The following is a 15368-nucleotide window of genomic DNA, read 5'->3' on the forward strand; positions in this document are numbered from 1 at the left end:
CACAAAAAAAAAAAAAAAAAAAAAAAAAGGAGAGGGGAAGATAAAAAGAAAAAACAAGAAGGCATTTTAGTATTTTATGTAGAAGGAGTTTTATTTTTCAGTGCAGGGGATTGAAACCAGAACCTCGGTATTGCTAGGAAAATGCTCCTCCGTTAAGCTACATCCTCCATCCTACAGTGTATTTTTTACTCCATGAATTGTGGTTTAAAGAAGAAAGAAAACCAGTGCTTTAGAACATGTCAAGGTCTTTCCTGTCTCTGGACTTTGCACTAACTGCTTCTTCCTCTTCCTGCAATGCTGGGACATTGTCCTGCTTTAAGCTGCCTCCTTAGGGAGCCCTTCCCAAACTATTCTGAAATCTATCTTTGTTTTCCATCAATAGCAGGACTTTGAACCTCTGGACTTGGAGATTGCTATCATCTAGGAGTTCTTAGCACCCCGCCCCCTGCCATCTCTCACCCAACAGTAAATCAGCCCTGGGGCTGGTGGCCTAGCTCAGGGTAGAGCACTTGCCTAGTTTACTGGAAGCCCTAGGTTCAATCCCAGGCATTACCACCACCACCAAAACCCAAAAACCTCCTAACTTAGAATGAAGTGTCTTTTCTTATCCAGCAAAGACTGGCTTGACACGGGCAAGTTGCAGGCTATCTCTTACCTCCACTCCCAGGGTTTCAATTTGTCTAGGTGTTAGACAATAAACCTGGGTGCAGATTTATTAATTTTCAGTGGGCCAACCACCACCAGGCCTGGGAACAGGACTGCTCAGATCTGAAACAGATACTCCCTTCCTGGTGGTAAGTGGTTTCCCTCAGGAGACCAGACTATTTATCAGAGGGTGTGTAGGAGAAATTCCAGCTAGCTATTCTAGAAGATCACCACTTCAAACCCTAATTCTTTTGATCAAGTCAGAAAGATTTCAGATAAGTCATTCTGAGTAACAGGAATGGGTTTATCAAAGGGATAGGAAAAGCCAGCAAACAAGTTCAAGCAAGTCTTGTGGCTGATAAGAAATGTGGTTCAGGCAGGCCTTGCAATCCCAGCAACCTCTAGAAGCAGAGCTGTCTAGCTGACCAGCAGCTAGCTGACAACTAAAAGGGAGAGAGTGGGTCCTCTCAGAGAGGAGAGGGCTAATGTGCCTCTCCAGTTGTATTGGGATCCCAGAGAAGTTTTCAGAGAGTCCTACCCAAACCCACCTCTTAACTTTTGACTAACAGCAAGATGACATCAGATTTTCAAGTACTCACTGCCATGGCAACTCTAGGTCACTTTGGCCCATACTGGCCTGTTCTGATTGGATTCTTAACCACATAGTCTTAGATTTTATGGTTAGGAGAAATTATCCTTATTTCCCTGAGTTTCAGGATGTGGTCACAAAAGTCTCTGCCTTCAAGGTCATTTGAGTCCCTCTTATACACATCATCTTGGGCCTGCATTTCTCCTAAAGATAACAAATAGTTCTCAGAGGAATGTGACTCAGCCTGTCCACGTAGGCTCGGCAGAGCTACAGGTAAGTTGCCTCTTGGAAAAGAAAGGATGTAGGGGTCAGCACAGTGGGTCGATTTTATAGAATCATTCCCTTAGCCTCCTGTTCCCACCATTTACACCCGTCTGTCTCCTAAAACTCCCATTAAAAGGTAGTTTGTTCTTCCATCCCTTCACCTTTATTCTTTTTTTCCTTTGAGATAGAGTTTTGCCCAGGCTGGCCTTGAACTCCTGGGTTCTCATGATCCTCTTGCCTCAGCCTCCCAAGCAGCTGGGGTGAGAATGTGTGCCACTGTTACCGCTGTTGACCGGTGACGAGTCCTTGCTTCTCCGATGTTGAAGAATAACACCAAAGAAGCATGCGGAGGCAAGGTCAGAGTAGAAATTAGAAGTTTATTAAAGGACAGCAGAAAAGACTTCTCCTGGAGGAAGAAGGGGACCCAAAAGGTGGAATCCGTGGAAGTGTGGTTGTCTCTCCATTTTATAGTTTCTTTCAGTGATGGAATGTAGGTGGGAAGGACACAGGTGGGCCAAAGAAGTAGTCTGAGCAGGAAGGACTTCATTAACACTTCTTTGGGATGGACTTTGGCCTAGGGCCATTTCAGGACTTCATTAACATTCCATGAGTTGTCCTGCGTTTCCTGGAATCATTCTCAGCATGGCCTCCATTTTAGATTTCACTGGGTATTAGACCCGATTTACCTAACTACACTGACTACCTAACTTTAAATCTGGCTTCACCACCATGCCCAGCTTGCTCTGCATTTCTTGAATCTGGATTGGCCTTGTGACTTGGATTGTGCCATTGAGCGCGGTAGAGCGGCACTGTGCTGGCTCTGAGCCTGAGCCTAGGGAAACCTTGCTCACTTCGCTCTCAATCCTGCATCATGGCCAGCAAACAAGTTCAAGCTAGTCTTGTGGAGAATAAGATATGTGGTTCAGGCGCGCCTTGTCGTCCCAGAACCTCTAGAACGGAGCTGTCTAGCTGACCAGCAGCTGACCACTAAAACCTTGTTGAGATGAAAAGAATTGCCTGTGGGAGCCCAGCCCATACTGCTGACCCATAGAAGCCTGAGCTAACCGGGCACGATGGCACATGCCTGTAATCCCAGCGGCTCAGGAGACTGAGGCAGGAGGATCATGAGTTCAAAGCCAGTCTTAGGAACTCAGAGAGGTGCCAGGTAACTCAGCGAAACCCTCTCTCTAAAAAAAAAAAAAAAGGGGGCGGCTGGGGGTGTGGGTACTTAACCACTGGTACCAAAAAAACAAAAACAAACAAACAAAAAACAACTCTTTCAGATCAACAAGAAAAAGATAACCAATAGAAAATGGACAAAGCATGTAAGCTCTTCATGGGAAAGGAAGTTTGAATGGTGAAAAACCAAGAAAAAAAATAAAAGGCTTAAGTTTTCATTTCCCATCTATGTTGATCTTACAGCTCCTCCTTTTTGGTTTCTCATAATACCCTGTTTTTCTGTCACTCTCACTCTGAGGAAGTTTGTTATAGTTGATGTGAAGTGTTTGTCTTCTGACTGTCTCTCTTTCCTCTCTCTTGATTTTTACATGTAATTCTGTTTTTTTGTTCATGTCTTCCTCAACTATCTGGTGGTCCTTAACGGAAGACTCACACTTAAGAGAGAGCCACCAACAGATTGATGGACTGCTCTAGCACCTGGGCAGAAACCTAGTGGCCCTCACTATAATGGGATTAAGAAAGAACCTGGTTATTTTTTCTAAGAATTACACCCAAATGTCAATTTTTGAAGATATTTTCTCTTTTCTTTTCTTTCTTTTTTTTTTTTTTTTGGACTGGGTCTTGCTAAGTTGCCCGGGCAGGATCCTTCCTGCCTCAGCTTCCTGAGTCGCTGGGATTTACAGGCATGTCCCCCACTGCACCCAGCTCCTCTAGGTATTTTTCCTAGGTGAGCTCAGTTCTTCAGAGGTTCAGAATACGAGGGGGGAGAGATGGATTGCCAACTTCAGAAACCAGTTGGAAAGGGGTCTGCAGAAGGTTTCACTGCCTGGTACACCTTTACTAAATTCCCTGTTTTCAGTCTGGAGCCTTATTTTGTCTTTCTGCTGGGCTTGGTGTCCCCAAAGCCAGACTATCTGGTTTGTCCTTTCCCACCCACTTCTCCCATGTGACTAGGTGGGGTGAGGGGAGTGCTGCCTGGTCATCCAGTGTGGGGGAGGGTGACTAGCTCTGCAGGCATCTTGATTCCTTCAAGACTTTAAGTCCATCTTCCTATTGCCACACTGCACTCCTCTATCAAAGGAAATGGGGCCTTGACTTCTGTGCCTTCCCCCAGTTCTGCCTTTAGAATGGACTTGATTTCCTTTTCTTTTATCTCCCCCCCCACCCCCACCCCGTGGCGCTGGAGATCAACCCAGGGCCTCATGCATGTCTGGTAAGAGCTCTACCTCTGAGCTGCAACCCCAGCCCCAAAGCCCCACTCAGCCGGCTTCTTGTTGCCTAGCAACCACTCTCCCCACTCAGGTTTTGTTTTCTCCAGTGGAGAAGTTGGTTAATACTTTTCTCTCACTCTGAACTCTCTCCTTCTAAAAGTTGTCTTTTCTTGTCTGATGTTGATCTCTTCTTCTGTTCTCTTTGTCCCTGCAGGTCTGTGCCTTTTTTTTTTTTTTACATCCTTACTATCCTCTTTAGGGAGGTTTGAGGCAGGATCTCACTGAGTTGCTTAGCACCTTGCCATTGCTGAGGCTGGCTTTGAACTCAACATCCTCCTGCCTCAGCCTCCCAAGCCTCTGGGATTACAGACCATGCCTGACAATTATTATTATATTTTTTTTATTGGTTGTTCAAAACATTACAAAGCTCTTGACATATCATATTTCATACATTAGATTCAACTGGGTTATGAACTCCCATTTTTACCCCAAATACAGATTGCAGAATCACATCGGTTACACATCCACATTTTTACATAATGCCATATTAGTAACTGTTGTGTTCTGCTACCTTTCCTATCCTCTACTATCCCCCCTCCCCTCCCCTCCCATCTTCTCTCTCTACCCCATCTACTGTAATTCATTTCCCTCTTTGTTTTTTTTCCCATTCCCCTCACAGCCTCTTATATGTAATTTTGTATAACAATGAGGGTCTCCTTCCATTTCCATGCAATTTCCCTATTCTCTCCCTTTCCCTCCCACCTCATGTCTGTGTTAAATGTTAATCTTTTCCTCCTGCTCTTCCTCCCTGCTCTGTTCTTAGTTGCTCTCATTATCAAAGAAGACATTTGGCATTTGTTTTTTAGGAATTGGCTAGCTTCACTTAGCATAATCTGCTCTAGTGCCATCCATTTCCCTGCAAATTCCATGCTTTTGTCATTTTTTAGTGCTGCGTAATACTTCATGGTGTATAAATGCCACATTTTTTTATCCATTCATCTATTGAAGGGCATCTGGGTTGGTTCACAGTCTAGCTATTGTGAATTGTGCTGCTATGAACATCGATGTGGCAGTATCCCTGTAGTACGCTCTTTTAAGGTCTTCAGGGAATAGTAACAAAAACAGCATGGTACTGGTACCAAAACAGGCGGGTGGACCAATGGTACAGAATAGAGGACACAGAGACTAATCCACAAAGCTACAACTATCTTATATTTGATAAAGGGGCTAAAAGCATGCAATGGAGGAAGGATAGCATCTTCAACAAATGGTGCTGGGAAAACTGGAAATCCATATGCAACAAAATGAAACTGAATCCCCTCCTCTCGCCATGCACAAAAGTTAACTCAAAATGGATCAAGGAGCTGAGCTTGATATCAAATCAGAGACTCTGCGTCTGATAGAAGAAAAAGTTGGCTCTGATCTACATATTGTGGGGTCGGGCTCCAAATTCCTTAATAGGATACCCATAGCACAAGAGTTAATAACAAGAATCAACAAATGGGACTTACTTAAACTAAAAAGTTTTTTCTCAGCAAGAGAAACAATAAGAGAGGTAAATAGGGAGCCTACATCATGGGAACAAATTTTTACTCCTCACACTTCAGATAGAGCCCTAATATCCAGAGTATACAAAAAACTCAAAAAATTAGACAATAAGATAACAAATAACCCAATCAACAAATGGGCCAAGGACCTGAACAGACACTTCTCAGAGGAGGACATACAATCAATCAACAAGTACCTGAAAAAATGCTCACCATCTCTAGCAGTCAGAGAAATGCAAATCAAAACCACCCTAAGATACCATCTCACTCCAGTAAGATTGGCAGCCATTATGAAGTCAAACAACAAGTGCTGGCGAGGATGTGGGAGAAAGGGTACTCTTTACATTGCTGGTGGGACTGCAAGTTGGTGCGGCCAGTTTGGAAAGCAGTATGGAGATTCCTGGGAAAGCTGGGAATGGAACCACCATTTGACCCAGCTATTGCCCTTCCTGACAATTATTTTGAGACAGGGTCTTGCTAAGTTGCTGAGGCTGGCCTGAAATTTGTGATCTTCCTGTTTCAGCCTCCCAAGTGGCTGGGATTAGAGGCCTGTACCATCACACTTGGTTCTATATTATCCTTTATTTCTCCTTGTCTTTTTCCTAAAACTGATTTGTCTGGGAATTGTTGTGCAGATCTGATATCTCTCCTTGACTTCTATCATTGCCCCATTCTCTCTCAAGGTAGGAAAATGTAAAAAACACGTGGGTTGCCAAACAAAAATGCAATTTGAAATATTGGAAATACTGCTTTTGAAAGTGAATGAGTCTAATGATTGAGTAATGAGCCCTGTTAGCAAGTCAAGAGGTTTCCAGATTCTTTGCTTTCGAAGATGTTGTAGGAGAATCTAATTGAGTTGTCAGCTTAAATATGATTAAAAATAATTTTAATGATAGCTCACAATGTGATTCTTGACATATACTTCAGAAGGAGTTCAAAGAAGGGAGTGTCATTGATAGAATAAAAATCTTTCCGTTGCCAGTTTTTTATGTGAGCAAGGACTCAGCCCTTATAGTAATAAAAAAGAAAAAATCCAGAGAATTGATATTAAATGCCATGTCATTGAGCAATACAACCAAATGACACACAAACTACTTGAAAACTGACTATAAATGTATTTCTGATAAAATTTTGTATTTATGTTGGATAATTATTTATAAACCATTATAGTATTCTTGATTTTGATCAATTTGTGCTACTAATGATTCCATACAGAAGAAATTTATTTGGTACTGGGGACTGAACATAAGGATGCTTGCATACTAAGCACATGATCTGCTACTGATCTAGCTATACCTTTAGCCCAGAAGAAAAATTTAAGCACTTAAAGAGTGTTACAGTTAAAAAAAAAAAAATTAAAGTGCTAATTATTTATTTGTTTTGGTATCAAGCATTGAACCTAGGGGTGCTTACTCACTAAACATATCCCCAGCCTTTTTTATGTTTTATTTTGAGACAGGGTATCCCTAAATTGCTTAGGGCCTTGCTAAATAGCTGAGGCTAGTTTTGAACTTGCAATCCTCCTTCAGCCTCCAAAGTAGCTGGGATTACAAGCATGAGTCACATAGTGCCTGGCTTTCCAAAATGTTTTTAAGGAGCATGCGTGCCCAAAATTTGAAGACTGATGAATTAATCCTAGTACAGTTCTTATACTGCATAGGAAGAGACCTGCTTTTAGCCCCACAATTTAGAAGGCCCCAGGTAGCTGGGTGTGGTGGTGCATGCTTTTAATCCCAGGGACTCCAGCCTGAGATTGAAGGATCTCAAATTCAAGGCCAGTCTCAGCAATTTAAGGAGATTCTTAGCAATTTAGTAAGACCTTATCTCAAGATAAAAAATAAAGAGGGCTGGGAATGTGGTTCAGTGGTTAAGTGCCCCTGAGTTCAATCCCCAGTACCAAAAAGGAAAAGGAAAAGGAGGAAGAAGAGGAGGAGGAGGAGGAGAGGGAGGAGGAGGCAGCGAAAAGGGAGACAGTAAAATACCAAGTCCCTGAATCCTGTTTATTTGTTCCTCAAAACCTAGCCAAATTAAGGGACACTGAGAGCAATCCTGAGCAGAAATTCAGATATGTATTATCTTGAAAGACAATGACTTTCTCTTATATACACTGGGAAATAGGGAAAGTTGGTGTTATCTCGTAGAGAGCTATTTTCTTGCATCTACACGAGGACAATTTCTCCTTGGGATGTAGGTCCTACAAGCATATTAAGCACACTAATGTCACTGCTTCTGCAGCCTCACATATAAATCCCCTCTGAGTGGGATAGGCAACAGAATTGAAAACACTGTGGAAAGGATATGTATCACTTGTCCAGCTGACCCCTCTGGACAGGGCACCCTGAGAGAAAGGAGGCACTGCTTGGTAAAGCATGGTGAGGGATGGAGATGCCATCTGTCTACCTGTCACTCCTGAATTCTTCTTGGAGCAGTCACTGATCTCCTGTAAGCTTTCCTCAATAAACCATGTCTTCCAGGCTGCCTCTGGGCATTCATTTTATTTATTTATTTGTTTGTTTATTTTTGTGTGGTGCCAGGGATCGAACCCAGTGCATCATGCATGCTAGGCAAGCACTCTACCACTGAGCCACAACCCCAACCCCCATATTTTAAAAAATACCTTCCTGCAACCTATCCCATTGCCCTAGCACAACTGGAGTGAAAAGATGTGGAGATTAAATATATAAATCAATATGTCGAAGTGCTCCAGTGTTGACTGCAGCACTATTCACAATAACCAAGATATAGAATTAATTGAGGTGTCTATGATGGGTGAATGGATAAATATGATTTATCTATCTACCTGTCTATCTATTCATCCATCCATCCATACACACATACATCCACCCCACACACACACACACACATTGGAATATTATTCAACCACAAAAAGGAACAAAATCTTGTCATTTGCGGCAATGTGGGTGAACTTGGAGGACACTATGTTAACTGAAATAAACCAGGCAAAGGCAGACAAATATGGCATGCTGTCACTCATATGCGGAAGCTAAAAAAAGCTGATCTCATAGAATTAGAGTAGAAGAGTGGCTACTAGAGGTTAGGAAGGGTAAGAGGGAGAGGGGGTAGAGGGAGGGAGGTACCAAAGTACAAAGTACCAAAACACAGTTAAAGAGGAAAAATAGAGTTTTTTTTTTTTTTTTTTTTTTTTTTTTTTTTTTTTTTGCAATATTGGAGATGGAACTTAGGGCCTTCAAGAATGCTAAACAAGTGCTCTACCAAGTTAGTCCAGTGAAAAATAAGTTCTACTATTCTGTAGCACAATAGCATGATGATTATAGTTCATAACAACTTACTATACATTTTACAAAGAACTATAAAAAAAGGAGTTTGAAACTGCCTAACATAAAGAAATGATAAACATTTAAGAAGATGGAAATGATAATTGCCCTGATTCGATCATTATACATTGCATAAACAGATCAAATTATTATATTGTTACCCACAAATGTGTACAAATATTACCTCAGGTTTTTAAAAGAATTTTAAAATTGAATTAACAGTCAGACAATATAATTTTCACCAAAAGTTTCTCTCAAAAATTTAAAACTGATTAAATAAAATACATGTGAGGAAATAACATGTTTGGAAGAAGATATTAGTAATATTCAAAAAATTTACAATCATCACTGTTTTTCTACTTTAACTCAGTTAGCACTTTCCTCATTTTTTCTATAAGAAAACAAGCATGTTTATCTAAGAATTTGTGTTCAATAATATTCATTTAGGTCTTATTAGACATAAAGACAAATGGGAGGGGCTGGGGATGTGGCTCAAGCGGTAGCGCGCTCGCCTGGCATGCGTGCGGCCCGGGTTCGATCCTCAGCACCACATACAAAAACAAAGATGTTGTGTCCGCCAAAAACTAAAAAATAAATATTAAAAATTCTCTCCGTCTGTCTCTCTCTCTCTCTCTCACCTCTCTCTAAAAAAAAAAAAAAAAAAGACAAATGGGAAATAATTTTTCAGTCCATCAGGAGAATGGTGATATTAATTATGGCACATACATCCTCTAGATAAAAAAACACAGAGGCCAGGGGTGTAACTCAGGGGTAGAGTGTTTGCCTAGCATGTATGAGGTCTTGGGTTGGATCCCAGCAATAAAAAAATAAATAAACAAACAAATAAATAAAATGGGTAAGCAATAAAAATGATTGGGACGGGGAGCAGACATGCCCTGGGGGCAGTAATGCATACTTGTAACCCCCTTACTTGGGAGGCTGAGACAAGAGAATCATAGTTCAAGGTTGCTTCCTCAGGCAATTTTGGAAGCCTGTACCAAAACAAAAAGGGGCTGATGAAGTAGCTCAATGGTGGAGTGCTGGCCTCACATGTGTGAAGCCTGAGTTTGATCCCCAGCACCAAAACCAAAACCAAATCCCTGTTATTTCATGGTTTTGTGTGTCAGGAATCTGGGTGAATCTTTTTCTGGGTCCATCTTTTACTGGCTGTTATAAAACTGCAGTCAAGAGATCTTATCTGAAAGCTCAAAAGGGAAAGAATATGTTCTTCTTCTTCTTCTTCTTTTTTTTTTTTTTAAATATTTTTATTCTATTCATTCATTTTTATGTGGTGCTGAGGATCCAATCCAGGGCCCTGAATGTGCTAGGCAAGGGCTGTACCACTGAACCACAACTCCAACTCCAAGAATCTGTTCTTAGCTCACTTAAATATTGGCAGGATTCAGATCCTTAAGGGTTGGATCTCAGCTCTGTTAACAATCAGCCTAAGGTTCTTTTTCTCATTTGAGATAAAAATCATAAAGAGGCAAGCAGTATCAACCAAAAAGGCTTTTTTGGGTCTTATGCTTGAGTTCAAGGAAGACAGCATAAGGGATAGGGTTCCTGAACTGGCTCTCAGAGGAGACTTTAGGGCAAAGTTTTTACAGCTCTGCTTGTGCAGGTATACTTGGTGGCTATTGCACAAGGTCCAGGATTTCTGCACATGTCCTGTCTTCGCGTAGCACCAAGGCTTGCACTTGTAAAGGTGATCTGCTGATGCACATTGGGTCCATAAGCTCTTGACTGGTAAAAGATGGCAGAGGTGCTTACTACTGCCACCCCAGGAAGGTTACATAGCAGACAAAGCCAGGCATTCTGGGCCTAAGGAGTTGCTGGACCATCTGTTTACAAGCTGAGAGGAGAGTTGGTTGTTGCAACATAATTTAGGTGGAGAGGTTGGGGAGTGAGGGGGTGGGGATCAGAACCACTTGATTTTGTCTGGATTCCTTATTGCATGTTGTCTTGAGGCCATGTTCAGTTTCTTGCCAAGTAAGCCTTTCCCACTTGGCAGATTGTTTCTTCCAGAGTCGGGTGTGGTGGTGCTGGTCTGCAATCCCAGTGACCCAGGAGCCTGAGGCAGGAGGATTGCAAGTTTGAGCCCTGCCTTGGAAATTTAGCAAGACAGCTGTCTCAAAATAAAAAATAAAAAGGACTGGGATTATAGCCCAATGATAGTGCACCCCAGGGTTCAATCCCTAGTCAAAACAATAACAACAAACTGGGAGTTCCAGCAAGATGAAAGCCATATCTTTTATAACTTTACCTTAATCTTAGAAGTGATATCCATCATTTTTAGCATATTCTGTTTGTTGGAAACAAGTCATGAGGTACAGTCCACACTCAAAGGGAGGGGATTACCTTAGGGCATGAATAAAGCCAGGAAGTGAGGATTGCTTGAAACCATTTTAGAAGGCTGCTTACAATATGCAATGGCAATCTAAACAGAAGTTGATAATTAATTCTACTCAGAACCTACGGAAATGTGTCTCCATACCTCTTGTCCTGTTGTTGAAACAAAAAAATGACCAAATGCTGTGAAGATTTATGGGTTGTTCTGCTGCTGACTCTAGAGAAAGACCCTTGTTTAGAATTCAAGGCAGAATTTGAGCAATATAACTGAGTAGAGAAGAAGAAAGACAAATTAATGAACTTTCCAAAACCACCTTCTCAGTCAATAGGGAATGCAATACCTTTCTAACATAGCGATGGTGTCTGTAGGGCCACAGTTGCATATGGTGGCTGAGAAACATTTTCCTATACTAAATGGTTTCTGTTATTCTTAAACTTGTTTATAGTTGCTTCTTTTCTTAAAATGGGGTCTCATCTCTCTATATGCATTGGAAGTTGAAAATATTGTAAATTGAAAATGCATTTAATGTATGTAACCAGTTGAGCATAGTAGCACACACTTGTAATAACATCTATTTGGGAGACTGAGACAGGAGGATCACAAGTTTGAAGTCAGCCACAGGAACTTAACAAGACCCTATCTTAAAATAAAAAATAAATAGGGCTGGGGGATGTAACTCAGTGGTAAAGAGCCCCTGGGTTCAATCCCCAGTATAGAAAAAAAGAAAAGATATACACCTAACTTATCAAATGCCATAGCTTAGCAACAGAGTACACTATAGAGTACTTATTATCCTTGTGTATTACCCTTGTGATTATGTGGGTGACTGAGCCCTGAGGCTCTCTGCCACTGTACAGCATTGCAAAGAATTACCACATATCACCAACTAGGGAAAAGATCAAGATTGAGATTTTAAGGTGTAGGTTCTATTGAGTGTGTATCAGTTTTGTACCATTGTAAAGGAAAACATTGTAAGTCTAACCATAAGTCAGAACTGTCTGAATATATAAACCTAGGTATAACAAACATGACTCTTGAAGTTACACTAGCAAGTAGATAGGTGACCAAAGCTTGAATTACATGTAGTTTCTAAAAAACTTTTGATAAAATTTCAGATTTCTATAAACAATTTAACTTTTAATATCTATTAATTATAATTTGCAATTTTGTACTTAAATTTTTATTTTTGTGGTACTGGGAATGAAACCCAGGGCCTGAGCAGGTATTTTACCACTGAGCTACATCCCCAGCCCTTTTTATTTTTTATTTGGAGACAGAGTCCCACTGCATTGCTGAGGCTGGCCTTGAATTTGCAATCCTTCTGCCTCAGCCTCCCCAGTAACTGGGATTACAGGGGTGTGCCATCATGCCTGGCTACAAATTATGCAACATTTGATCACAGTTGCATTTAACTTTTTAATTTTTTAGTTCATTACCATCAACTGAACACAGATTATGTGAAAATCTTGATTATAGCAACATAATTAGTAACTTCACTGAATGAAGACAAGAAAAACAAATTTGTAGTGTATGTGTGTGTATATATATATATATATATATATATATATATATATACATCTATATATTTATAAATAATGTGCTTCTGTTTTATTACTCATTCAACCATATCTGGTCTACCCTCAGAATTCCTAAATACATGCAATAATAAAAAAAAATGTGGTCATTTTAATATTTTTCTAATTGTGTACCTGTGAGGGGCAAAGAACCAATTTTTTTCTCCCCCTACTCCCGCTCTCTTCTGGTACCAGATTTTTATGGGGTCCCTCCCCCCACCACACACACACCAAGAAATTCTCCAATAGACATCTACTGGGTGTTTTTTTTTGTTTGTTTTTGGCACTAGGGATAGAACTCAGAGGCCCTTAATCATTGAGCCACATCCCCAGTCCTTTTTTATTTTTTATTTTGAGACAGGGTTTCGGTAAATTGCTTAGGGCCTCACTAAATTGCTGAGGCTGGCTTTGAATTTGTGATCCTCCAGCCTCAGCCTCCCGAGCAGCTGCTGGGATTACAGGCGTGGGAGACGGTGCCCAGCTATTGGGCATCTTTAATTAAATTCTGACACTAACTACCTGGAGTTAGATCCTATAGGGTGTGGGCTCAGTCCCACAAGACTGCTCTCTACCTACAGAATCAATGGAAAATAGTGGAGTACCACCTATACTTCTGACCCACTAGTTACAAACCCGGGTTCCCACAATTCTCTCCTTGGGTTCAATTAATTTGCTGGAGCTCACAGGACTAAGGACACCCGTTTCTTGGTTATTACAAAGGTTATTTCAATACAGAGATATAGCCACATGAAAAGTGCACAGGGCAAGATCTGGAAAGGAGCAGGGAAAGGGACAGGGAGCTTCTGTCCCTGTGAAGTTGGGATGGATCGTTCTCCATCCGGAAAACTCATCAAATCTTGTCTCCAGAGTTTTTAATGGAGCTTAATCTCCAGTCCGCCTCCCTTCCCTGAAGTTGGTGGATGGGACTGAAACCTTGGTCTTTCCGGAGACCAGACTCCACAGGCTAACTAGGGGTCCCACTAAGTCACCCCACTAGCATAAGCTCTGGTGCCCCAATGACAACTTACTTCCTCCAGGTTTTCTCCACCAGCGACCGCTCAGAGCACAGCGATCGGCAGGCAAAATCTCGGTCCTCCGTAGAGTTTCCCCAATAAACGAGTTCCAGACACACGCCCTCGCCCCGCTGACCAATCACGGTCTTTCTTATTTCATGAACTTCTCTTGGGCTCAGGCAGTCCAGTTATAATCCTCGCGGGGCATGGGAGGTAACAGGAATTAAGGAGTCTTCTTGGTTTTAAAAAGTCCCACCCTCAGCCACCCACAGAACCCGAAAGCACTACGCATGCGCGAACTGGGTCACCGCCCCCGCCCCCGCCCCCGCCCCCTGCCTCGAGCCCTCCCCGCCTTCCCTACCCAGTGGCGCAGCCCAGACCACCGAACGCGGCGGCTACCCGCCAGAAAGCCGGAAGTGGCTATAGCTGCTTGATTGACTGCGGCTCACGCTAGGTCATCTTGCTCATTGTAGGGGTCCAAGACTGACCCTTGAGCCTAGACTCAAAATGATGGACGGTTGCAGTTTATGTCTCTATGATGGTCCCACCGTTTTCAAATCACTGAATTAAACTATGGTAAAGCTGATCAGAGTTGAGAAATCATTTACTGTAGGCCTGTCACATCACCTGGATGATTGAACAATTGTTCCCAAGATTCAGAGACCCTTTCCTCCTTTCTCTCCGGTGTTGGAATTAGGGTCAAGAACGGCAGGTGCTGGACTTGCCACAGCCGCGTCCCTTAATCTTGGCAGTGCTGAGCCAAGGGTTCCATCCCAGGCCCACTTATCCAGCCAGTTGTCAGACCATGGGTGAGAATGGCACAGGAAGAAGGCAAGGTGGACGAGGGGGATGTGTTCCTGGCATTTGCTCAAGGTCCCTCTCCTCCCAGGAGTCCCCTGCAACGTGCTTTGGACAAGGCCTTCCTTATTTTCCTGATTTTGTTCTTGACACTGCTGATGTTGGAGGCTGCTTATAAGCTGCTGTGGATTCTACCATGCGCAAAACTGGGGGACTGGCTCCTAGGGACACCTCAGAAAGAGGAGGAGCTGGAATTGTGACCACCATTCCTATAAATTTCCTCTTTTCTTGCCACAGAGGTGAGAGGGGAGACAGGAGGGAAATGGGACTGTTGGGGCCTGTGGTGGGGATACTGGACAGTTTATGTCAGCAGTCTAAAATTTCTGCACCTACAGTCTGGGTAACAATTTGTTAAAAGTATATACTCCCTTATATATTTTGTAAAACTTTTAAATTGACACAAAATTATTGTACATATTCATAAGGAACACTGTTATTTTGACCCATGTTTATGATGTGCAGCGATCAAATCAGAGTAATTATCACATCCATCACTTCAAATATTTATCATTTGTGTTGGGAACATTCAAAGTCCTGTCTTCCAGCTATTTTGAAATATACAATAAATTATTAACTATTGTCATCTTATTATGCTATGGAACACTAGAACTTAATAATCTTTTTTTTAAACTCTCTATCCCCCTATACCCTTCCCAGCCTCTGACAAATACTATTCTACTCTCTACTTCTATGAGATCAACTTTTTAAGCTTCCACATATGAGAACATGTAATATTTGTTCATGACTTATTTCACTTAACATAGTGTCCTCCAGGTTCATTCATGTTGCCTTTTTATGGCTGATCTCTCTCCTTCCCTCTCTCTCTCTCTCTCCCTCTCCAT

At 41.9% G+C, this 15368-nt stretch overlaps 1 protein-coding gene across 1 annotated transcript; it reads left to right on the top strand.

Moving 5' to 3' along the window:
• Nucleotides 1-14483: 14483 nt before the first annotated feature.
• Smim40 (small integral membrane protein 40) lies at nt 14484-14726 on the top strand. The gene has a single exon (XM_077109612.1). It carries the CDS (start codon nt 14484-14486, stop codon nt 14724-14726), a length of 243 nt encoding a protein of 80 aa, XP_076965727.1.
• Nucleotides 14727-15368: the final 642 nt, after the last annotated feature.

The sequence above is a fragment of the Callospermophilus lateralis genome, chromosome 6 (assembly GCF_048772815.1).
Source record: "Callospermophilus lateralis isolate mCalLat2 chromosome 6, mCalLat2.hap1, whole genome shotgun sequence".
In the NCBI taxonomy this organism is placed as follows: domain Eukaryota; kingdom Metazoa; phylum Chordata; class Mammalia; order Rodentia; family Sciuridae; genus Callospermophilus; species Callospermophilus lateralis.

What these genes read in the sequence shown, in the direction of transcription:
- Smim40 (XM_077109612.1), top strand. Translation starts at nt 14,484, where the DNA reads ATGGCACAGGAAGAAGGCAAGGTGGACGAGGGGGATGTGTTCCTGGCA.